This window comes from Patiria miniata, unplaced genomic scaffold, assembly GCF_015706575.1.
Source record: "Patiria miniata isolate m_02_andy unplaced genomic scaffold, ASM1570657v1 HiC_scaffold_7, whole genome shotgun sequence".
NCBI lineage: Eukaryota > Metazoa > Echinodermata > Asteroidea > Valvatida > Asterinidae > Patiria > Patiria miniata.
In genome coordinates, this window is record NW_024037074.1 from 18,203,363 (window position 1) to 18,230,431 (window position 27,069).

The 27,069-nt window shown below is 42.3% G+C and overlaps 1 protein-coding gene across 1 annotated transcript in view; it reads left to right on the top strand.

Annotated features, from left to right (window-relative positions):
• Positions 1–22,482, top strand: part of LOC119746116 (D(2) dopamine receptor-like) — a 43,506-nt gene extending 21,024 nt beyond the window's left edge. Inside the window, exons 2-3 of the mRNA XM_038222911.1 lie at positions 2,691–2,908; positions 20,241–22,482. Of these exons, the coding sequence (XP_038078839.1) occupies positions 20,245–21,483 (1,239 nt within the window). The 5' untranslated portion in view covers positions 2,691–2,908; positions 20,241–20,244 and the 3' untranslated portion in view covers positions 21,484–22,482. The remainder of the gene's footprint in view (positions 1–2,690; positions 2,909–20,240) is intronic.
• Positions 22,483–27,069: the final 4,587 nt, after the last annotated feature.

A 27,069-nucleotide genomic window follows, 5' to 3' on the forward strand; every position in this document is an offset into this window, starting at 1 on the left:
TTTAAAGGTCTGGTTGAAAGAAAACTAAACCTTATGTCTTACCGTTCCCAAGAAAAGACGCGAGGAAAAAGCAGTTATTTACACAGGACATGTTAGGCCCCTACTCCTATTTTTAGCAATTTGACGCCGAAGGATAACAACAGACGTAGCTCGGAAATGTGTCAACAGCTTGAAAATGTTGCTATACACTGCACACATTAATGTTATTTCAAAAGCCAATTACTGCTATAATCCGAGTTGAAGTTTGACATTTCACGTTGGCCTAGAACGTCTGGCCAGGTTGTCATCGCTACATTCCCGTCAACCTTAGCTACACCTTCCTTCCTTCCTGAAACTGTCTGAACCAAAGCAAAATATCGTATTCAGAAGCAGCTACTACACCATGTGTTTGATTGGCCGTTTTCCTCTAAACACAAAAGGCACGTTGGAACTATAACGAGTTCAGGATGCTGATCTGAGCGTTCAGAAGTGTACACAATAACTCCGTTGCTATTTGCGTGAACCACGGAACGTACTGTAATTAAACGCCATCGTCTTGATTAAAGGGCTCACAGAATGAATTTTGCGCTGGCGCACAGTTTGAGCAAATAACCATGCCTCGGAATTATATTAAATAAAAATGCGACATTCTATCTAAGTTTTAATTACTTTAAAAGTACATTTTTTACCCTTTCCTGACACTTGAGAGCGCCGTTGGCATGACGTCACTTTGTGCTTGTATATGCTTCGACTGGGGTTACAGAGGAATTTAACTAGTTCGTTTTGCTTGAAACCAACAAATACTACCCGTGGGAATAAAGCTGATAGATGGGTGTTATCCTGTATACCTGTGTTGGCAAGCACTTTCGTGACTCGCGCAAAACAATGCTGACTATACTGCTGTCAGACCTATTCAAAAATTCTAAAAGAATCTTGCTGTTAAAGCAATTCCGCAATCACTGTGTCTTACATGCACGGTAAACTGATATATTTTTACTCTGTTATCAAAATCCTGCTTCCGTGGCACGTCCGAGATACATTAACAGTGGCACTATAGCAATACGCACGTGGTACTCGTGTCTGTGTACCCGCGACAAGTAAACAGTTAGCCTCCTTTCCAAAAAAAGCCATTTTGTTTAGCTTGCTTTTTATCGTGGGCCACTCAGACCATCTTCAGCGGCGGGGCAGACACGCTCGGCCCGGGAGGAGGCGTCCTCAGACCCGGTGCTAGTTGCAGCTGAACGTGAGGTCAGACAAAAGACATTTCCTTCCTTCGCATGATCAACACCAAACCATCAAACACGTTCAGAAAAGGTACCAAGCCCACTTATGATACTATGTTTTGTCCCTGTGCATTGGGCACTCAAAATTTGAACTTCAATAGTTTCTTGTTCTCCTTGCCCTTTCGCATCCCGACTCGATCTGGCCTTTTTGTTTTGCTGTTGTGGCTCATGTATTAGTTAAGGTCGCCTTTGCGAAAGGTTGGTATATTCGTGTGAGTTACTTTTGGAGGAAGCTCTACATAAGGACCATTGGTCGACTAGTGGGTGATTCTTGAGGTATGTTATCACGAAGTTTCTCGGCCCTGGCTCCTTGCTGCATGTACAATAACTTAAGATGCGCATGGCTGATGAACCTCGACTGCAACCATCCGCGTTGGCTGGTTCTCATTGTCGACTAGAGTTGGCCAACCGTTGACTGCTCTATGTTCCGACACCCCTATGTTCCGACAACCCGCACATAAGATTGTGTTACTCCTGGTTAAGGTTAGGGTTAGAGTTGGGGTTAGGAATAGGAATATGTTCAGTCGGAACATAGGGGTGGCAAAACATAGGGGTGGCGGAACATGAAGGTGTAACCGGCCAACCATTGTCGTCGTAAAGATACGTTCGATCAGAAATGGCTTATGGTATTATTGAACCATAGTTCAAAAACAGTGCTCACGTCATTACCTGCGTCAATTGACCGGCGAATTTACGCGGGAAGCAGTTGTAACTGACACCAAACCTACGCCGTACTAAGAAATGCGACAGCCTGTGGGTACCAGACTAATTGTGAATAATTTGCAGAATCTATCGGAGAGGGAGAGTTAAAATGACCTGAATGTAAATAGTTCTCCGAATCTTCAGAGGAGCCTCTTTCAAAGTTTTATTTTGACTGGGCGCTTACCACAGACATTTCCGAATTGCACTTGGTCACGTATAGGATTCCATTCGCAGGTTCACAACACTCGGTGTAAGACGCGGGTCGGTTGATATCGCAACGAACAGCTGCAACTTGGAGTTGTGTCAATCTTTCCTGTAACCCTTTACCACCTGCTTGTGACCCAGGTACGTACATCAGCCCTGCGGTCCACACACGACGATTACTAATATCGACGTTGGTGTAAGCCGTTTCAGCCGAGGTAGCATTACCTTACACAGTCATTTTGGCCTAACGTTTGATTGCCTCTCCCAGCTATGTTTACTGTTCTCCGTCGGATCGTACAGTGTATGCGTTGGGTAAGCGATTCCGTTGAATGTTTGCTTTTCACTCGCAGTAGCGTCGTCGAGGTTCGCGCACGCGATTTATTTTTAGGTATAGGCGATTCGTTTGGGGGAGATTTCGCAGCTCTTCCGCGTGTCCAAGGGACCGCACAATTCCCGCGAGAGTCCGTCAGATTAATCATTATGTTTACTTGAGAAGAACGAAACTTCCTTTGTTAATTTCAGATCGGAATCTTGGGTGGTTGGTCGTCGTGGGATCTGGCTGTGGAGTGGCTGAGAGGGAAAGATTTAACTGTTGTGACTGAACTTGAAGCTGGAAGCACGGGGCATGTAAGACTGATTTTCTGTTGAACACTTTTCCGGAGTTTGAGCTGCTGATGATCATCGCTTCTCGCATTCCTGAACAAGGCGCAGTATTGTACTCAACTTGCTGAAAATCGATGGTGAGTCATCTTTAATTTTGAAGTTTCATTCCAATTTTGTTTACCCACTGCATGATGTTTGTTGCTGACTTTAATATTCAGCTTAACAGCTGTCAGCTGAATACTTCTCTTCAAAGTATCTGTTGAGAAACTTTGGTTGATTTTTTTTTTGTACACCCTTTCAACCTTTGATAGACACTCAAGATGCATCCAAATTGGCATGCATTCTCTATCGGACAATGTAATGCAAACAAACCTATAATGTACCGGGACACCTATATTTGTCTTTTATTTCAAGATGAATTTGACAGAAAGCCGGGATGATTACCATACAGTATAGCCCAACCACTGAAAAAAAGTTTGTAGCTGACTAGTGATTTCATCATGACTTGTTTCTTAAGGATATTTAAATAAAAGATTGCCTCTTGACAGTGACTGAATCTTCCTAATGGAGCGTGATTTAGGTACATAAAATCATGAATGCTACTCACATTGAAGCAAAGCGTAGTCATCCTCAAGAGATGGCCAGAGACAGTGCGAGCAGAATGTGAATTCTGCAATTGAAATGTCAGAGGGTGGCTCATGGGACGGATGAGCTGATGCCATTTACACTGACGTCGACATTGCTGCTTAGTGCCATCGACGCCTCGCGCCCCCTCCGGCGATTCATCATTTTTCTCCCCCGAGAAAGTTGGTTGTCCCGTCCCCTTCCGATTTGAAATGCAGAGTTGTCTTGTCCAGTCCATTACAACTCGGACAGAAGTCGAATAGCAGCATCCCAAGTCAATAAGTAAGGTTACGGGTAACGTGGGAGGAACAATAGCAAGCGGATGCCTTGGTCATAGTCTACATGTATTTGAATAGCTTGGCACTTGACTGTCGAGACTGGATGACTTGTGATTCACTTACGATGACTTTGTGAGGACTTGACTACAACCGAGGACGGACCAGTGTTGATTATTAAGATATTGGGAAAAATCCGTTCCCCGAATAACCTAATCACTCAGTAAGGCAAATCTTGATTAATTGCTTCAGGCCTTGGTCTTCTTATGCGTTGACCGCAACTTTAAATCCTCATCCACCCATCCACCACACCCAAAAGTCTTGGACTACCTATAGCCAACCCATTTATATAAATCAGGGTATAGGCCTACAACTCTTGTGAAACGCCTTTCGCAATCTTCTACCGCGTTTGGTTCATCATCATCATCATCATCATCATCATCATCATAATCATCATCATCATCATCGTTCTCAGCCGTTATCTGCTCACTGCAAGGCGAAGGCCTCCCCAAGCTGGTGCCGATTGGTCCTGTCCTGTGCCGCTCTCATCCATGACTTTGTAATGCCCGTGAACTTTCAATCTCATCTCTCCATCTTGTTTTCTGTCTTCCCTGACTATATGGAACTGTCTCCCTTGGTCTCCATTCCCTGCACAGCTTTTTCCATCTGTTGTCATTTTGATCGGACCATGCATTATGTCCTGCCCACCTCCATTTTCTCTTGTTAATAATGTTTTATGATGTCTTGTACTTTTGTTCGCTCTCTTATCCATTGACCATTTTGTTCCTGTCCTTTTTAGTGATTCCCAACATGCATCTTTCCATACTTCTTTGTATTGTTCTAAGCTTCTGTTCCATGTTTTTAGTCATTGCTCATGTCTCTGCTACATAAGTCATTGCTGGTATTCAGTGGTCAAGTACTCTGCGTTTCAGACATAGTGGCATCTTGCGCTTCATGATGTCATTCATGTTTGGTTATACTTATACAGCTTCAAACCATATCTTTAAATGCTGGTATCGGTTGAACCGGGGCGTGTATAGGACCTTTCATCAATAGTGTATACATGCACCTGCCTACTGTCAACAATACAGGGTGAGTAAAAAAAAAAAAAAAAAAACGAAACCCACATGTCGGAACTATTGTTTTAGTGAAGTTCTGCATGTAGCAATTTCAAAATCAAGGATATAAAAGCCCTATGATTTGTTTTCGTTTTGCTGAAAGAACGCACACCTTTTCTGTGATCCGTCGACAGAACTTGAAAACGGTTCTGTTTAAAATTCCGTAACTTGAAAAGTACATGGGTGACTTGAATGGTTCTTGTACTAAAAGAAAGCTTATGAATTGGGCTTTCATGCCCTAGATTTTGAAAGTGCTACATGCAGATCTTCACTAAACAATGGTCCCGACATTTGGGTTTCGTTTTTTTTTACTCACCCTGTAGAGTCTATATAATCCACATCACGCATGTATGGATATAATGGGTGTGATCCGATAGCCAAGATATCCCGCATTATTCCCTCGTAATCTGAGCAAAACCAAACAAACCTCACGTAACTTCGGTAGTTTCTTAACTCAGGCGATTTCATCAGTGCCTTATCGCTGTCAAGTATATTTACCAAAGCAAACGGTTTGTTATCATAGGTGATAAAGACACGTAAGTCTTATTTAGATTATAGATCATATTTCTTCACATATTGTGTTGCGAATATCGTAAGCCATCATTTTCATTTGAATAACTATAGACATACAATTGCTGTATCTTTAAGAGTTATACATGCATACCATAAACTTACAAGCTATAAGAATAATAAACACGAAGTGGTAAACGTGTAAATGATTGTGTGGTTTAATACTGAAATTGAAATGTCGTCATCGTCAATTGAAATATCGCAACTTGAACTCCCCTATTGAATCTGTTAAGGCAAACGTGTCATAGAAGAATCGCAATAGCACATAGATGGAACGGCGAAGTTAAAGTCACGGATTGAGATGATATCAAGAGTTTTATGTATAGCAAAGTTTACCTTTTTTACATAGCTTTGAACAGTTGCAGTTCAACAACAATGACTTTGGACACAGTGTCAACTGCCTTTGCAATTTGCGATCATGCGGAAATGTTTCTAGTCGGCTGCAAAGACGACCGATGCGTTCTTAATTAAATTATTTCCCAGCTGACGACAAATTGATCCTGAAAATACCTGCACTTCAGCACAAAATATGCCGGCGGCAATTAGTATAAAACGGGCAGCTGAAACTACCGATTCAGTCTCGGACTGAGCCTGTCGGGCTAACGGCCTGAAATGAATACTAACTAACATCGGACACAGAGTAGCATTTTCAACAGAGGAATGGCGTAGAATTAAGCACCACAGCAGTGAAGCAACGAGGGTAGAATACTGTTTAGCAGATCGCACAAATCTCAAAGCGACAGTGCGTCATAAATGGAACTGCAAACTGTGACACTGTTTGCAACATAGAATGAGGCAAATAATATCAACACATCGACCGCTCTAACAGAAATAAATATAATTTGGGAAAATACAACTTCTGATTGAAAAGTGTTCAGCATGCAGACAGACGTAAGGATATGCAGATATGGAGTAATACTTAGAGCAGATTTTAAACACCCAAAGTGATTGACATAGTATCATACGACGAAAGGTAGTACTGCTGCAGAAACACTAAACAAACACACTTTGTACCAAAATGTTACGTGTATAAAATAATATGTGTATGTTATACAACACATACAAAGCACAACGGGTAAAGTTCGGGAATTGAACGTAATGCAACGAAGAAAGGCACTCATTCAAAAAAGCAGCACTTGGCACGTAATAATAATGGCCAGAGTATCAGGTGTGTAGCTGCATATAACAGACTAACACAGCAATTAAAATAAATCAGCATCAAATGCGTAATGAGGACATTTTGATTTGGGGTAACAAAAAACGGGCACATTGAGCGTCGCTAGATCATCCGTGTTGAAAGATAGACAGTTTTTTTTTCTTCACTTTTCACCGGTCACCCGGCCTCCGTAAAATAAAAAACAAGCTTGGGATGTGGGGGTGTGGCAGGACACCATCCTTCCCTATGGGGCGCTGTTCAAAGTGGACGTTCAAGGGCACTGTCTGAGAATAGGTGGCGCACTTCATGGCGGCACATTTTGCCGACGTTCGTGTGACGTAAAATAATAAATAGCCACTCGCGAAAAAAGGCACTCGTGAAAATGAAGGCCAGTCGTCAGAAAATATAGGATGGAGGAAATCCCCCTTAACCCCCCCCCCCCCCACCCACCCACCCTCCGCCGGATTCTACTCAACTGACTAGTAATTGTATAATGGGGATTTATTGTGCTTACCGTAAATACCGTCAATTAAAACTGAATATTTCACCCATTGTCGTCCTCTCAGTATAAAGGTGCCTTCGGCGGTCCTATTTTAAAGCGCTTTCTCAAATTTAGATTATCCTCGCCATTTAAAACATCAATTAGTGATTAGGGACCACTACTTTCTCTACAGTGGCTGTCGATTTACTCATAGTTTCTGGCAAGTTTGGGGCAGGGACGCGCGCATGACTCACTCCAGTGGACCCAAATAATTAAACGAGAGGAGGAATGCAGGCGACGGTTTTTTATATCGGATTATATTTGGATGTGCGAAGCTTTAAAGTCAGGCGTTACTCGGCTGAGAAATCGAACGACTTCTCGGCATTTCCATTCTCGTATGCACCTGGCATGCCTTGGATCTCAAGGCGCTTTTAAATCATACACACACACTCGTTAGTTATTAATTGACGCAGGGGACACCTGCTACAGGTGACGTCACGTACATTCGCGTCACCGTCGACCTTAAACAGTATTAAGCCCCTTCGGTTTTCCAACTGCGCATGCGCTGCAAATTTTGTCAGTTTTGGTTTCGGGGAAAAACATCCGCCGTTTGTGTGCAGAATAATAACAAAGCTGAGGGTACCAGCAAAAGTAAAGGAAAGTTCTTACTTTGAAGTAAGCACATTTTTTTGAGTCCCCACTTCTATGCGGAGTGTTCAATTTTCATCGCAGATTCGATTACCGTTGACCCCTACATACCTACTTTTTCAAATGTCGATTCGACTTAAAGATTCGTGGTTCAAACATTAGTGTTTACATAAAGATGGAGATATTTGAGGTGAAAGGAGGAATGTAAAAGTGCATGGCCATTGTCAGCCGTCGCCTGTCGCACATGGACGGTATTATAGGGAATGGAGTTCAAAATTAACTGGCCTCATGTAAATAGTATCTCGACGAAGCGTGACTACCGAGCTCGTTCAGAAGTATAAAGAACGCCTAGAACGGATGCTCCAAAAGCCAATTGTCCACGTTCCTGATGCAGGAAAAGCCATTTATTAGTTGGAGTATATTTTCTTGTGCCCTGACATGATACCTAGTTTTCAATATGGGTAATGTTGGACTTTTTATGCTTAGATGTGCGTGGACCTTGTGCGGACCCATTTATTTTTCTGCTGTACGAAGAGATGCTCATCGCGTCCCTTAAATAAAGTATCTTCCATGCTTAACTTGTTATTATTGTTCGGTTGTTAGTTTTTGGTTTTGTGTTCGTTTCCGTACTTTTACAATTGGCCATGTTATATTTTGGGTTTTGTTGCGTTTGGTTCTTTTAGGGGTGTGTTTGCTTGTTTGTTTCTGTTAGCCATCTTCCTGAAACTGTAGTGTTCTTTTTTTTTCAATGGATCTTATGAATTCATCTCGCTTATTATACTGTCTTTGGTATTGTGAGCCAAATTCTAACAAAAATACACCCGAGCTGTAAACACAAAACCATCCCCGAAGTTCAGTCACGAACATGGTCAATGTCTCCGAAAACCTTGTCAAAAACACAACAAACATCATTGAGAACCATCAAAGAATAGTCTTAACAAAACCACGGCTGTTTTGCTGATGTTGACCACATGTAGATAAACGAACGGGTCTTCGATTTCTGTACTGGCCCAATTATCCTTTCGGGTTTACAGAATAGCAAAGCGATTCAGAAAACGGTAGTAAATAACGTAAGGCACGTGCTTTGGCGTGGATACAGGAGGATTCGTCAAACATATCCTGTTACGAAAGCAAATTATGTCGGACCGACTTCTCTACCAATTTCAACCATCAAGGGCTGAAGAACTAGTTTAACTGAATGCCCGTAGCGCGGTACGTGCTCCCGACTTCATCAACCTCTCGATGGACCAATAATGAACTTTAAATAAAACAAATCTCTGCCTCTTTTTTAGGTTTTCCTGTCAAATAATTTGGTCAGCGTTTTTTTGTCGTGATCGAGGTCGTCTTGTTTGTCATGAACTGGGCTAAGTGACACGACGCAGTGCCACTTTTCACTTTCTCCATTTATAACTTGGAAACAAGATACCTCAGCGTGTTTGATTTTGAGCAAATCCTATTCCATATAGAGTGTAATAAGAAACGAATTTAATATACCTGTGGACGCCGTGTTTGTGCAGTGGAGAGTCAAGAGCTTCAACTTTCACTTCTCAGGAAAATATTTGTATTGTGAGTGGACTCACTTTTTTTGTGTTTGATTCGAAAATGGGAGTTGCTTGTACATATTTATCCCAGTGTAATGGTTGTACCATCTACAGTTTTACGTAGCGGCAACGTTTTGGTGTGTTTCTGTTCATCAGTGCCCATCTGTGCTATATGCCATCTAAATAAAAGCCCATCTAGTGTAAGGTGTGCTTGTGAAAAAAAGACAGGCGTCCCATTACAGGGTCTTGGCAATTACCATATGTAAGACGAGACACTGCTTTTTGCCCCTGGACATGAGGTCGCTAACACACTGCTCTAAAGCACATCTGATACGGGGAGTCGTCGTTCTCACTTCGAACAGTCAGTACAATACCTTAACAATTTTTTTTATTCGGATGTATTGTTTATTTGCATGGGGAAAAAGGTCAATTTATCTTTCAGGATGTAAGATAAAGCCTTTAAGGCGTAAAATATTTGTGAACTTTTTTTTCTTTTGGGGTAGATTTTCTATGTCGAGAATCGGTTTTTAGTATAAGTAAGCGAGAAAAAGAAGTAATTCAAAACCTTTTACGGTGGAAAAAATACTTTTAATCGGATGAACTGGATCAGCGTCACTTGTAATTTAACGGACAAAACCACAGGGGCGACATCCAGGAAAACGGGGTTAATATTGAGGGCGTTGTTTGCTTTTCTCTATTCCGTTCTCAATAGTGGTAATAACATGTTTATACGGGCCCCTTTTTGGCCCAGGGTGTAGTCACAGTGTGCCACTTAAATTAACTACAACCCTCTCGGCTGAAGTATTATAAACAGTTGGTTTCAGTTGAAGTACAAGCACTTGACACGAAGGTCCAACACTCGAAGAGCTCTCAAAAGACATTACATCTTGGCCGTGCATGCATCAGGATGATTTACTCGACATCTGTGTTGGTATGTCTTGAAGTGTCAGTTTGCTTGGAGTGATATAGCGGAAATTAAGTGGCGTAATGTAGAAAGGTCGCGAGATAAGTACGCACCAACGCTATCGCCTCAAGTAGTTCCCTTGGGTGATGAGCCCTTTGGTTGAGGTCGTACGGCTGGCTGACCACCGCGCCACTTGTTCTTATAGGTGCACTCTAAGTAATAGACAAAGGTCCATGGTAGAAGGACTGTCTAGCGAGGCACTTCGGTTGAGCCCCTCGGTAAACTAAGGCGGCCCTAAGCAATGGTTGGGTACTTTGGTTAACAAGATCTCTGCTGGTAAAGCTGCACTATTGTTGGTGGGCACTGAGCATCCTTGTACCTCATTGGTACATGAGAACTTTTAATTCTACATCCAGATGTAACTTCTAGTTCACTCCGAGGGAGACCCTCCCGATTGAGGTTCCTAGGGGAAGAAACACTTGAAGGAGAGTAACGCTGCGCCATCTGCCTTCAGTGAAGACGTACGGAAGACCAAACCTCCCGGGCACATAAAGGCTCTATACCATATGGGTTAACAAGATCTCCGCTGGTAAAGCTGCACTCAAAGCTATTTTTGGTGGGCACTGAGCATCCTTGGTAGTTGGGTGCCACGGTTTCACCCTTTGGTAAATCTGTACCCTTGGGTACTATTTGTCCTTAGCAAAAAATGTGCACTACAAGGAATATTTGTGGGTACCTCACCTCCATGGGACATGAGGATATTGCCCACAGTGCTATGGTTGGGTACATCTCTGGTATGAGAATGGTGCCACTGTATTGGTTTATGAGTAATGGAATCCTCGCTGGAGATGAGCCGCATGCTATAGTTAATTGGTACTGCAACTCCTTTGGATTTGACGATTATACTCCTTGCTTTATGTGGCTTCATTGGCTTGGATCATGGAGCTCCATGCTTGGATGTATCCTCCTTGGTTAGGAGCCTAGGAGTGTATACATCTACCTATCGTCCCTAACCGTCGGATGTCCCCACTCAGTAGTATAGCTATACCAGCAGTACTCACTGACCGACCTTTCTGGGATTTAACCTCGCCGTGAAAAAAAAACTGCCTCACCAAACTAGACGCAACTTACATCGATGCTGAATATGGGCGTGACACAACATGCCAACAGAACAACCATAGTATAGCAGCAGAAGCACAGAACGCAAAATAATGTAATGATTTGAGGTAGAATGGTCACATAACTGGGTCGGTGTCAAAGTAGGAAAGGAATTACAGTTCATTAGTATAATGGGTTGAACTTGAGTTCGCGTGAGTTTGTGTCTAGCAAAAATAGTCAAAACCATTTCGTTACAAAATCTTTATCCTCAAACTCTGTAGGTCAGACAGATTTGTACACGAGAATCAATCACCTAAAAGGGTCGCCAGGTGAGTGAATTCATGCCCCTTTGTCTCTATTCGCCCCCGGTTCCGTTTTAATGTCCATTAGATTGAAGGGTTCGAAGATAATTAGAGGGAGATGTTGGATCAGATGGCAGGATGTCGCAATGCTATCTAGCACGGACCCATATCGGGAAACATAAGTAAGCAGATCGATCCTCCTCCCTGGAAACGAAATCATTACAGTGCTAAGGAGCACAACATGGTTATTTCTAACGCCGAAGGCCACCCAGCTTCTTACCTTTCGCTCTCACAAGATTAGGCGGTCCGGACTGCAAGAAAAAAATCGCACCTCGAGCCATTTCAATAAATAATTTCCCCTTTAGAATCGGAGAAAATAACAGGGGGGAAAGGTGCCATTTATGCTGACTTCAAGCGAGCCGAAAAAGTATCGGGTGTCGATAGCATCTGTCTCGGAAGATCGTGTGGGGTTTGAAACTGAATGTCATCAAAACAAGGCAAATTTTGGTTATTACATTTCGGAAAGTCAGGTGATAGGAAGATACAGGGTCCTTGTATGCAGACAAAGGTTCCTGAAGGTTAGCATTTGTCAAACTATATGTGGCGAATGGCAGGTGTCCGTCCGCTGTCTGCACCGGACGATTTGATTGTAGCTGCATGCCAAACTTGTTGTATTGGATTTCTAGCTTCGAGAATGTGGAGCATTTAGATAATGGAACGGTTGACCGTGCGTCATGCTTGACGAAGTGAGGGATTTGGCGTACGTACTTTCGCAGAAAGATGCCAACATTATTTTTTAATAAAAAAAAATGTATTGAATCGTCAGTAAGAATTGCGGTTTTTGAATTAAAACGCTTACCATTGGAACTTCGCCTTTTTTCTTGACACGTTTATATTTCCGGATGCTGTCAAAAAAGGGAGTCACCTTCCAGTGGTAAAATGAATGCTGTGCAGCCTCAAAAAAATTGCAAACCGCAAAAAAAAATATATCCAGGACAACTGTCTGCCTACGTTTGACCAAATTTTTTTGGCCAATCATTGAAGTCATATAGATGTAGGATCATTTACTTTTCATGTATTTTGTTCGTTTCTAATAATAACACTACTCAAAATCCTAAGTAGAATGTTCAAAACCTAACCTGATGGATTTTCAGCTCAGTATAGATATTACACTTCGGCTAGGGTAATTATCAGCAACTGAACTCCAACCGGTCTGAAAAATAGTGTTTAACACAAACCAAGCCCACATTTATTCCCTTAGCACCATGCACTGTATTCTTAATTAAGACTAAAATATCTGGTCGTTGAAGGGTTGCTTTTCCGTTGTAGGGCGACGGGTGCAGCGCGCCAATTATAGTTGCACTCTGTTGCGTATCGTCTTTTATGTATTCTTATAAACGCCCACTTCCACTCTTCCTCGCTCTTGTTTGAATTAACCAAACTTCCCAAGTTCCCGCCCCACCCCCTCCCACATATGGGCATCAATCGCCTATGTTCCAATCTCAGCTTATAGCTATTCCCGTTGTGCAGTGATCAGCGTCTGGGCAACAATCCAGTCTTAGGAAACATTCAGTTTTATGAAAATGGGTCTGGGAACGAGATCAGCTGATTTTTTAAATGGAAGTTCCCGGATGTCCGCGATACCTTATAGTTACGTCAGAATAAATAAGTTACTCTTTAAATATTCAATAGGCCTCCGTACTGATGACGTCACACTTTGTTTACACTTGTGTTTTTATATGGGAGCCTGGTGGGGACGACAGTTTCGTAGCCCCATAGAAAAGCGCACACGTAAACAAAGTGTGACGTCATCAGTGCAGAGGCTTATTCATCGCGTGGTCACACACGGGCAACGAGACCTCTCTTCAAGTTCTTAAGTTGTTTACAAACTCAAAACGAGTTTATAACATGTCGGCAGTGTCCAGAGTGATTCGATTTGGTTTTAACTTACATGTCCTTTATTATACGGGCCAACATGTCTTTAGCTGCATATTTATTGAAGGACTCGGACACGGACTTGGACGGGAGGACTTGGACTCGGACTCGGATGTGGTGGACTCGACTAAAACACTGTCTTCTAGTAAAAGATAAAATCCTAACCAAACGCTGTGTGTATTTATATCAAAGACGCTGTATTTTCTGTTAAATGTGCTTCGAAGCAGGCTAAGAATAGTACTTACTGACAGAAATTCATGTATGTCTATGTAAAGAGGTTTCAAGGCAGAAAACAATTCTATTGCATTATGAAACCCATGAGATCTGTAGCTTTACTTAACGCGCGCCCTTTGAGGATTTCGCTCAAAGTCCTGGAATTATTCATGCAATTTTATTAGAATCCCCCGAAGTTCCCCTTCGGGGAATAAAGGACAACCAAAACTAAACAATACGTCCTCGGTGTTGTCCCAGCCGACTGCGAGAATTTACCGATAATGGACATTATGAATACGAGAAATCAAGATATATCTTGGGCACCACTCTTCCAATTGAAGGGCCCCGGACAGACCTTCAGCTTCGTTTTATTTTATGAAATCTGCATAACATGAGTTTCTCCAGGCATTTGGAGCAGAGACATCCCTGAAGTCACTGACTCTGAAGTGTTGATGTCGATGCTGTCATGTCCCACATGCAGTCAGGTCCTACCGAGCCGTCCGTACCTCCCCGTCCGAACGAGTCAAGATGACCCAGCACCGGCGGAGAAAATGGACCCCGAACAAAAAGCACCCGTCCCCGGGTGACTCTCAGCAAACCATCGCACGCCGCTCTGGAAACAAACTCTGCTCCGAATGAAAACACTTGAGAGGAAATTGACGAGTTGTTTCTGGGACTCATTTACCCTCGGCAGAAGAGAGGACGTTGCCTCTTGCACTGTGTATCTTCCGCGTATACGGCCCAACATGGTTGAATGACAATGAGAGTGCGTAATAGGCCACGCTCCCTTTTAAAAAGGAAAACACGGAGGAGTCGTTCCGGACATCAGTTTGTTGTTGTGTCTCGTCTTCAGGTAGCGGAGTGTCTGTCTGTGCTGTGATGCTCTGGGCATTTTTTATGAATGTGGGTGCCGAACAAACGGAGGAACGTCTCGAAGCAACTCGTGTGTGCGTGTGTTACAGCATGGTTGCAGCAGCGCAGGCATCGAAATTTGCTGAGTCTTCAATAGCGAAGCTTGGTCTTCATTGAGAGTAAGGCTCTGTTCATTTCTTTTTCATCGTGGTCAGTGTTAAATCATCATTGTCAGTGTTAAAAGGAGATGTATGCCGTTTGTCATGCAATGTTTACCTTTTATAAGCAATTGAGTGGTGTTCAGATGTTGCCATGTTGCACCTTGTCGTGTCTCGTGTCTGTTAACGATTTGCTTCAATCGAACGTATCTCACTTTTCACGTAAGGAAAAGGGTAATTAAGGGTAAGGGAAAAAGGTATACTTTTCTGTGCTTATGTCACCATTTTGTTAAAGATCGTAACGCTGTCTTTGTTCCCCAAAATTTGAACGCCAGGAGTTTTCCCCTCAATAATTATCTCATATTTTTTAAGTGGGTTTATTGTGGTCCATGCACTGAAGAATAGTCGGTTATATATTGTCTTTTTTTCACAATTTTGCGTGCATGATGTATTTTTGAGAGGACAAACAGCAACAGACCCTTTTTAGTAATTTATTCTCTTCATCAAACGACAGTCGCATATCTCCCAATTTTCATTTTAAAAAAATGATACTAGCTAGAAAACTGGCGTGTACAACGATGAGCAGTTAAAGTTCACTATCTTTGATGTCCATCATGATTTAGTCTTGCAACACACTGTAACTCGTACCTCCACATAAATATTGTTTTAACCCTAGCGTATCTCCCGTGTCAGATACGTGTGGTCGTGTTACTTCTAAATGTATACTTTCATTAAGAATCTCACAAACCATGGCTAGGGTGTGAAATATGAAACCTCGTCAAGACAATTCTGCTTTATAGAGGCTTCCTTTGATCCGAATGGGATGTTTGCACAAGGCAGCCATAACGATTTTTGTCGTACTCTCAGAACATCCAGGACGTTTTCTTTACGACCTTTTCCTGGTTGTGTTCCTTGGGGCCAGTGCTGAGGTGCATGGGCGTCGCGAGGGGGGGCAAGGGGGGGCACTTGCCCCCCCCCCCCCTGGAAAAGCAAAAAAAAAAAAAAAAATAAGGAAGGAAAAAAAAAGAAAAACAAGAAAAGAAAAAGAGGCGCGAAGACAAAGTGGTGTAAATTTAATGAGTTGGGGGGGGGCAAAATGTCCCTGCCCCCCTCTAAAACTGATAAATCGAGAATGTGTTGAAAAATACAAGCATTTTTTGGCAAAATTTTTTTTTGCCCCCCTTTTAAAAAAATCCTGGCGACGCCCATGCTGAGGTGTTGTATGTTTTTAACTTATGGCCCATTTTAGACATTTTCAACTGTAAATATACGTATTTCTCAAGATTACTTTTTCGAGAAATTCCCCATACGACTTTCCTGATAACTCCTTTCGCACATCAACTTCAAATGTGTTTCTTGTTTTACTTTGTCAGCAATTTCAGGTTGGTATTCAGCCTGAACCAGTGGCTGGACTGATCTACGGATATAACCTTGCAAAAAATGGTTGCAACCTTGTAGATTAAAACCTCAATATTGATACTTTGTGGCCAACTATACATTGAACTGGTAGTTACTTTACTGTCATCCAATGCGAGCGGTTTTGAGTGGTGCATTTTGTTGAGCCGTTGGCTATATTTTTACCATGTCTCAATCATGGATTGAAATTGGCATTTTCTTCCCTACGGCTCGTAGTTTGGCAGAGACGGAGAGAACACTTTTCCCTCTGGGAAAAATCCATGTAGGATTAGGACTTGTCTTTACAAGAGTCGGGAGCTCCCGTTGGGTGCTTACCGAGAGGCGATCGGTGCGATTTTCCCGGGGCCTGCCCAGGCACTTACACCCCGCTGCTCAACGCACGCTCGCCTTGATTGGAGTTGAACGATCGCTCTGGCTTAATATCTACTATACCGACTGGCTGTTTTTTCCTTTCGATTCCAAGTCACAAATAGTACAGGTACAACACAAGAAGTGTCAGTACTTACAACCGGTGGCTCATTCGGAATTACACTGCGGCTAACGTTTCATGTAATCGCGACAAGCGCGATCATTCAAACCATGACAGCGTTGGTTTGGGATTTCGGAGTAGTCGCACACAACTAGTGACTCTCTCGAGAAAGCAAATTCGCGACGATTATGGAGAATGGATGTATCTCGACAGATGTTATTACAAGAATGCAATAACAGACACGTTTAATGATGGCCGTAAAAAAAAAAATATGTAGTACACGAGTCATTGCAAACCATGCATGGCGACGAAACTATGCCTGAATTGCATAAGCGATATAGCACGGACAGGCCCTTGATGATCTCCACTTCTGCTTTTTATGTGGCGGGGGGAATGAACCCAGCTCTTACACCAAATTGCATCCGCTTGACGATTATCTCCATTGAAAGTGTCTGTTTCATTCATTAAAAGCGACCTGTAAAATACACCTTGTCTTATTTTAGGAGACAGGTTGATTAGATTTTGTTAATACGGGCTTTCGGGCGGAGGAGATATGTGCTTGCCCTCTTTTTACGAAGTCTTAGTTCGCAATATTGCGTCCGCCATCAGGCCTGTGATTAGGTAATGCGATTTCTCTCTCGTGGTTGGCCCATTGAATGTTTGTCATAGGCAATATTTAACTCACTGTAATGAAATATTTTTTGGTTCAAGTTAGAAAATGGCAATTTATTAATTCCAAGTCGAATCAAAACCATCCTCTAATTAATTTTTCAAGTGTGCCAAAAAAGTGCAACATTCAGGAAACAAATAATTAAAACTGGTAAATGTATTTTTCTTCAATGAAATTATATATGACTATTTCTCAAACCAATCCTTTTAAACCCCATTCCATTTGGGTCCTATAGATCCAGAAATACAATCAATTAAGAGACAGGGTGTAAATAATTTTACTTGGGCCACTCTCACCTGTGCTGTCACCAACTTCCGAGCCTATTCAATGTCTAGGCCTATTCAATGCTTGACTAAGATTCAGCATGTCCAGGTGAGAGTGGCCCAAGTAAAATTTACACCCTTCCACTTAATCGATTGTATTTCTGGATCTAGGGACCCAAATGGAATGGGGTAAAAAGGAGTGGATTGAGAAATAGTCAGTCTTTAATGTAATATATAATTAATGTAGTATATAACAGTTTTAATTATTTGTTTTCTGAATGTTGCACTTTTTTGGCACACTCTGAATAAGACAAACCACCTCAGGCTGTAAGCACTGATTTGAAAATGTAAAAAAAAAAGCAATTTACTGTTTGATTTGATTTTTTGCCCAAATTGGATTCTAACTGTAATGGCTTAGTGAGGCAATCTGCAAAGCACCATTAACCGATGGGGAGGCTCAATTATGTCGGCGGGACATATTTGCCCATACTGTTAGTTTCTCAATACGCGTCGATTCCTTTCAATCGCTTGAAGTAAAAAAATCAAGTTTTTTCTATATTTCTTGATATAGCGGCGTACTGGGTTGTAAAATATTTCTGAACAGCAAAAGATGCTTGCGCAATCTTTGGGCGGCATCTTACATCACAGATAATGTTGATGAATCTGAATGACTTGTACTAAAAGAAAGCTAATTAATTGGGCTTTCACATTCTATATTTTAAAAATGCTACATGCAGAATTTCATTTTTTTTTAAATGGTCCTGACATTTGGGTTTCCGTGTTGTGTTTTTTTACTCACCCTGTAGTGTTTTTGGGTTCTGAATTTTCAACGGGATAAAAAGAGAAAAAAGACATGCTTTCTTTTCATAATTTATTTACACATTTTCTTGACTTATCGGCGCACTCGGTTGTCATATAATTGTCCGAACAGATAAACTATTTCTGTTTTGATAATATTTTGAAGGAAAGAATCCTGATTTCACTGCTGACAGAATGCCAATTCATCATGTTGGCCTATTTATTTTTTGTTGGAGATTTGTGGCCGGCTTGCGCGTTAAAACAATCAACATTGAGGTTTGTTGATAGCAAATTGTGTGAATAATTAGATGAGTATGAGTGTGCGTATACGCATAACATTGAGTATTTCAAAACGAAAGTGCAAGAGGTGGCATTATTGCAGTACATAAAGAAACGGCTGGCTTTGTTTGGTTTTCAATGGATACGTTTGTTCTTCATCTTTTGTTTTCTTCTTCTTTTTCCCCAATTGTTTTGCGTTATAATCGTTTGTTGAGCTTTTATCATGGTTATTCATATTGATAGCCAATCACATTTTGTGGCACACTTATTTTGGGGATCAGACCCCATTATAGGTTTTCGCAGCTATATGGGGGAGTCAGGTTGGCGTACTGGTTACTTTCCTCGCCTTCCACCTCTATGGCCCGGGTTCGATTCCTGCCCATGCGGACCACATGTGGATTGGGTTTTCAGACCTTACCTGATTCCGTGGGTTTTCCCCAGAATATTCTTCTGGGGTTTTCCTCCCACCTCTCAAACTGTAATTTCTTCTCATTGTCTGCTCTTTGCAGGTTTCTTCAGGTTTGCGAGCTATACAGTGCCTATAGGGAGCTTTTGAGGAATCCTTGGTTTCATAATACCAGAAAGAAATGAAATAAAATACAGAGAGAATTACAGATACTGTTATCGTGGTCTTCTGCAAAAATCGTGCATCTAAAAAGTGTGTTTTCAAAATAATCATGAGAAACGAAGTATTAGATTGGTAAGTCAATGAAGGAAAGGAAAATATTTATTGAAAAGCACAAAGTCGCAACAAAAATATCTGCATTGAATTTCCAACCAGGGTCTGCCTTGTTAGATTTCAAGCGGTTCATGCATGAGGCAAAGTTAATTCTGAACAAAAATAAAATGAATCTAAGGGTTGCCAATTTTTTCCAGAGTATCAAGATGTCCCTCACATCGAGATGCATCATCGTTTAACCTGGCGCACTTCAAGACTCGAGTCACCCTGGCCAATCCTTTGAGTGCTTTCTATTTTATCAATTTATGAGGACTTATACTCACTGACCCTATACAACCCACTACCCCCCCCCCCCCGACACCTCATGGTTTAATTACTTAAGCCACGTTCCAATTTGCCTTGCAGCCCCATCGAGAAATAACATCGGTGCCCGTGCAATGCACCGAATGGCTTCCAGGTGTATGACACTCTAATCTGTCTTTGCTATTACGAACATTTTCACCTCAGTGAGCGCAGGATGATGACATTATAAGGGTGTGATAATGGGGGAATGTTCCAAATTCCATGTCTGCGTCTTCAAGGAGCGAGAAGGATAACGGTTCTACAGACCAAAAAGGAAAGTCCTCCGATGTTTGTTACATCTTCAGGGAGTTGATTAGGGTATGCAGGAGAAAATTACCTCTAGTCAGTGCGAGATGTAGCGCTAAAGCTTTCGATGCCAACAAAGATGTACATGTATTCTAATCTAATTTCATACTGACAACTCGCAGGAATTTATAATGCTTAAAGACATGAAATGAAAACGGAACTTGCAGAAATATAAAATATTCCAAAAAATGTCCACTGTTCCCCTAACAACCGTAGTCTCATCAGATTTAAGAAAGCAAACCAGAAAGAGAGAATCGAAGTTTGTCATAATTTGGCTGTTCCTCGCTTCTCTGAGTGGAGGATTTCCTGCTGACATTTTCTAAATTGCGGCACTAAAAAGAATACATTTATCTCTTCTTTTCATTTACACAGCACCATGTCCGACCCGACGGGAGTTCTCGACGGTTCGTCCGCCGGTGCCATAGTAACAACTTGGAGCCCGTACGTCACAGACGCGCACACAACGAACATCCTGCTGAACACGACAGATGTGATAGCGCCCCCGTCCGGCAATGTCATCGTGGTGGACGAAACCACGTCCCCAATGATCGTGTACTCCTTCGTGGATAAGGTCCTCATTATCGTAGTCATGCCTATTATCTTTACCATTGGTGTTCTGGGCAACAGTGCAGTCATCATAGCTTTCTTTCGCTATCTCTACATGAGGACGGTTACCAACCATTATCTCATCAACCTCGCGGTGGCCGATTTGACATTCCTACTCTTCTCCGTCCCCCAGTTCTGGGTTCAGTATTTGACCACGCCCATCATTGGGGACTACACCTATCTCCCCTTGGAGTTCTGCAAGATCAACATATTTCTGACGGACAGTGCCGTGATAGCATCCGGCCTCATTGTCATGTTGGTGACCTTTGAGAGATACATAGCCACCTGCTGGCCCTTTCGATTCCGCCGGTTCAGCACCAAACGGCGAACCGTCTGGCTGTGCGCACTGGTCTGGCTTTTCTCACTCACCTATAAAATCCCATCGCTGGTGTTCACAGTCAAAGCAAAGTACGCCCTCCTCTGGAATATGCCGCAAGAGAATGCATCAGAAGGGCTCCCTCAGTCGATCGAGTACTGCGAGTATTGCCACCCGCGTTATTCGGTCCAGTGCGTGCGCATCCGCAAGACTTTGACATTTGACCAATTACTGCTTCTTTCTGTCATTCCTGTGACCTGCGTGCTGTACACGCTCACCATGGTCCAACTCCAGAGGTCGGCCAAAAGCTCTTACGTCACAGTTGTCGAGGGATTAACGTCGAATCTCATCAAGAAGCAAGTGGTGCGCATGCTCATTGTCACCATCGTGGTGTACATCATTTGCATAACGCCCTTTCGGATTCTGAACTTGTTCAACATCTACGACCACGAACTCCCGCCGAATCTCGTGTGGATCTTCGTGAACATCTCCAGGATCATGATTTACACCAACTCGGCCGTGAATCCGTTCATTTACAACATCATGAGCGAGAGATACCGGCGGGCTTTCAAGGATATTTTCATTTGGTGTTGGCCCTGCTGCCCCAAGCAGCGTAGGATGTGCAATAACAATGGCTCAGTGGAAATCGAAATGAAGTTCGGTCGGCTTCCGTCTGATAGACGATATGTGTAATTGTAACTAATATTATATTATAAGGTTGTTGAACACCAGCATCTCTTGTCCAGCGGCAACACTTGTTCATAATCATGTTGGGGTTTTTTGTGCATGGTGTATTTTTTTTGTCAGGCTGTACTTTGTACTTGTCTACCCTTCACGAGGTATTTACGACACATAAGAGGTGTTGAGACAACGAAACGAAAACAAAACAAACGAAAGCTACCGGACAAGAAAGCAACCGATCTTTGAGGAATCTAAAACCCTGATTTTCCTTAATAATCTGAAATTGTAAGAACTTTTCAACTTTCTCTAGACTGTCCACATTATATATCTCTTGCTGGATATGAATGGCCTTCCTATATCATAAAAAAGGGACTTTTAGATTTACGGTTGAAGCGTGACGTAAAGGCAGTGACGTAAAACTACGTGGGGGACGTGTCAACAGATGTCCGTCTCCCCCCCCCCCCCACGGATGCCCCGCCCTCCAATAAAATCTTGAATTGAACAAAATATGAATCATTTGCCTCCAGTGCCCCCTTGAAAAATGTATGCATCCAAGGTGCCCCCAGAAGTTTAACCCTTACCACGCCATTATTTATAAGCCTCGCCTTTCGTGCCCCAAGAGAAAAAAAATAGAGCTAAATGTTTAATAAATACTGGACATAACATAATTATTCTGGATATTACATACAATTAACGTGATTAGACATAATGTTTTCGGTTAATGCTTATTGCCGGCCAGATGGATACAAGTCACGTAATCTTTAATGCATAATGCACTATTTTTAATTATTTTTAAAATATTTAAAACGGCAGATGAATGAATATAATTATTTGTGAATTTATTGATGTGACAGATCTATCTATTGTAAAACTGTTCTGATATTTCGTAAGAAGGATGTGATCCTTATCTCCGTACGAAATCAATCATCTATATGTCGTATAGATACCCAAATTCGTCTGTGTTTAACATTGAGTGGTCGTTATTAAAAAATGTCTTGTTTGGCTCATGCAGTTTGTGTCTTAGTTTAATTGTCTTTACGGAAATGTGTGTTAGGGATTTAATAGTGAGTCATGTGTAATTAACGCTATCTCAATCATTTCTACTCATATAATTATGTCGTCATGCTGTGATGCTGAGCCAAGGAGAAGGTTCGACGATAGGGGTTCAACCCAGTGAATACATTCACATAGACACCAGTGATAAATTCCAGTTTAAATTCTTTTTAAAAATACTCAAAAACTCTCACAGGTGTTCATGCTGCACAGAAAAAAAATCTGATCAACATGTCTTTTTTCATTTTTCTTTCAATTTTTGATGGGTTGACCAATGATTTCACGACAAATTCTCAGCCAAAGAAGACCACCAACCAAAATGACTGATATTTCCCAAACTGGAAAAGTAGCCATCTTGAAAAGGGGTCCCTCCACAACAAGGTTAAACAGAGCCACTATCGGACCCAATAGCATACGAAATGCTCAGAATCGGAATGAAAGCCCCAAGTCCAGGCCAGGGGTAATGTGGTGCAGTGCCATGTGTCTTCAAATCCCCAAATTCGGTGGCTCTCAGAACTTTCTAATATATAATAATTTGGATGTATAACTTTTATTCATTAGGTCGGCGAACGGATTTTTTGGGCCTGTTTACTGGGTTTGCACCCTATAATTAATACACCCGAAACTTAGCCATTTTCCCAAACCACTTTTACGGCAAGAGAATGACCCATAACTCATATTTCATTAAACAAATTGGGAGAAAAATTATCTGAGGTCGATCTCAGGCCTGAACATGGGCAGCTTGGGCCAAGTTCGGGCAAGGACCATTAGTCGACTAGTGGTTGATTTGTGACGTACCTTACGCCTGCGCACTAATAGCAACGTGGGAACGTCTCTAGTCAAACGCTGGTCAAAATGTCTTTGCAAAACTTCTGGGTCCTGGCTCCCTGCTGTACGTTATCGTTATTAATGCGCGCGGCTATTGGTAGCCAGCGATGCAACCAGCCCCAGTAGGTTGGTTCCAAATAGTGGACTAGCGTAGTCAACCACCGTCGACTAGACAGAGTTCGGGCTAACTTTAGTCGAACTATGGTTAACCAATGGTCAACAATAGTTCTTGTGCGAACTTGCCCTTGTATGTAGGCATTGTGCCTAGGGCTTACGAAAAATGTGGGGGCCTACAAAAAATGTGGGGGCCTACAAAAACTTTGGGGAGGGCCTATGAAACTACCGCAGTGTGCCATAAAACACATAGGCCTACCCATACACACCCACACGCGCAGAGAAAAGTTTTTAAAAAAGTTTTCTCACAATTTTCGATTTCACCAACTGACGCTGTACAGCATGAATGCATTGGCCCTAATGTACGTGTAACGTCTGTCGTTCTGAAGCACGGTGCCAACCATGGGCGTCGATCGGTGGGGAACGGGGGGACTGATGTTGTTCCCCAACGTTTTTCGTCCCTGAATAAAAAATATGTAGCCTACATTTGATTATGTAGCTCAGAACAGCTGATTTAATGACTCCAAACTCGGAAAAAGATGTGTAAATGATAATCTTGTGCTAAAACCTTGGCAGTCGTCAGAAATTGCCTCAGATCGCACCACAGGGCGCCTAGAATCCCATTTTTTCAGGGGCCCTTAAGCGGGCCCCGAATCCCGCGCCGTTTAGGCTTCGCACTCCCACAATGAGTAATGATCAAGATACACATGTATGTACCATCCCCACTTTGAGAAGCGAATGACGCCCTCGAGAATTGGTGCCAACAGGCTGTTAGAGCTAGGACCTATACCAGTTTGGCCTGGCTTGATTTGTACAGCCCCCCCCCCAACAAAAGTGTGTTCTGGATCCGTCCTTGTGACCCCCACTCCCAATAGGCCTACACTGTTTAAAAATGCCCGTAAATTTACGGACTCCGTAAAGTGAAATATTCCGTATTTTTGGCGTAATTATACGGATCGTTCTGTAAATGCAAATATTAATTATGCTAATTAGCGTGATTACAATCAACCACATCGGCCCAAACACCTAAACATAATATAGTACATACATCTAAGTACATATTGTTATTCCACCCACAACCGTGTACACATGTCCAAACTCATGTTAAGGGTCTGTTTATTTTACGGAATGAAACAACTTTTCCGGAAATTTTGCGGCAGGAAAGAAAATAGCGTTCCGTTTTCCTGCAGCAAAATTTGCGGAAAAGGTTTTTTATTCCGTCAAATGGGCCTTGTTTTGTCGACCGAAATTTGAAAAACTGACTCTCCATGGCAAACTCTTGGTGGCGCGGTGTATTGTGAATCGCCCGAATTTTATGATTTGGGTCATCCCCCATCCCCCCCCCCCCCCCCCCCCCCACTCGCCAGCACAGATTTACGCCACCCACTGGCCGTCATTGCACTCGCGTGGTCACGATTCTAATCATGCCACAGGCTGACGTTAATGTGACATTGTATTTTATTGGCATCATTCCCTAGACTTAGCGTAAGTACAAGAAAAGATGAAATTTCCAAAGCTAGCTACAGGAGCTGAATTAGAATCAGACAAACACAATTCCCTCGTAAAAATTTGTAAACGGGTCAGTAGTTTGATATAAATAAATGAGGTATAGGGGAAACTTGCTAGAATTTCTCTCAATCATAGCGACGTGTCAGTGCCGGCCGAAAGACGCGCGATGCGAAACAATAATTGATGAGACAGAATAAGGACGAGCTTGGTAAGGTTAATTGCTCGTAGTTACTCTGAATAGTCAACTGCTCGGTACAAAGGAGTGATTGTAGAAAAGAGTTACGTAACAGCATTCATTGTGTATAGCACGATGTTGATGCATCTTTCGTGCAGCTATGAAACAAAGTAACTCTCCCACTGCAGAAATAAGGATTATGTTTTAAACGTAAAGAGAAAAGCACCAACTGAAACAGCCTAGTTGTTAAGCTGTCTGACAGCGGACCCAGGGTTAGGGGTTCGAGCCCGCTTGGTGTCGTTTTTTGGTTTCGATGCCTGCGGTTCTGTCATTTAAGTGTATTAATTTTCCGTCGTCATTTACCAACAGCAGTTAGCTCGGTCGGTTGGTAAGCTGACTCACAAGTTGGGACTGTCTGCGAAGTCCAGGTTGGCATCTGCGTATAGGTACGGGGTTCTTTTGCTGACTCGGCAGCAAGGCTTAGGGTGCCACCTCGTTTCCTCCCTTTATGGTGCCTGACTTTCGAGTTACATGGATGGACAGGGAAGGAGGTGTGGTGGGCCGGGTACCGAGTCCCAGAAGAGTTCTATATGGAAGTCGGTAAGGGGCTCATTGAGTTAGGGTCATAAGTCCGACTCCTGAAGACTTGGCCATCGCCACATAACTTTTTGTTTTATTTTCTTTCTTTTCTATCGGAGGACAATTGCAAGAGTGATTAATTTGTTATATTGAGAGCTTGTACTGTAATCGTTTGAAATTAATTTTTAAAATTGCTTGAAAATACAAAATTCAATCCAGCTAAAATGTTTTTATTTCATTGTCGCAAAACTGCATGTACATGCTCAGTACCTTTGTGCATACCTTGTTCAGGCTTGTTCCCTGATCCCAGACTGCAGGAGGGGGCCTTTAAATCCTATAGTGGAATTTTTTATATTGTTTATATGCACAGCTGAAGCTATCAACCCCCGTATATGAAGCGACATCGCGCGGCAGCTTGTGCCGACATGACAAAATGTACAATCTTTTGCCATGGGTTTCAGGACCTGATTTTAGCTTCGCGGAGTTTTGATCAGTGGTGTTTATTATTTACATTCTCCACTTTGTTCTTATTCCCTCTTCCTTTTCCCCTTCCTTCTCCATTCTTCGGAACACTGGTGCTTAGGGCCTACGAAACACTTAATCCGGGCCTGTTCCCCGGCTATAGAGCGCCCTCATGGTGTTAAATGAGTTCCAGCTCCTCCCAACCCCAAATCACCACCCCCCCCCCACTACTTTTTCTTCTTCTTGAAATTGCTTTGATCGGCCGATAGTCTATCGGCACCCTGAAGATTTGGGAGGATTTGTTGCAGGTCCGCCCATGGTGACCCATTTGAAATGCAATATGAATTTAATGATTTATTTCTACCTGTCCTTTCATCTTTGCCATATCCCGATAATTTTTTGGACTTGCCAGCCGGGCTACTTAAGGAATATGTTGAATAGCCCGCCGCTGTTTTGACGAGCATTTGGCTAGCGGGCTACCGCTAATTTCAAACCCTGTTTAGTCCATTTTACGGACCCGAAGTATAGGACTAAACTACATTGTATTTGTCAGATGTTATTTGTAAAAAAATAATAATAATAATTACTGGCTAGGTCTTGAGAAACATTTTGAATGAGGTGATTTGTAAATATGTCTTTAAATGTATGTCAAATTGAGAGCTGAATATTATTTAGAGGCTGCTGTTTCGCTTTATATTATTTTATTGTATTATCTGGTCTGTGGAGCATTTTGTGTTGTACTTTAATATGCAGGGTGACAATCTAAATTTTAATTCCAGAGTTATAATAATTATATAGGCCCCTGTATTCGGTATACAGAGTGGGGAATATAAGGGGAAACCCCACTTTTTTCCGGCTTGCGGCGTCGTTCAAGTACA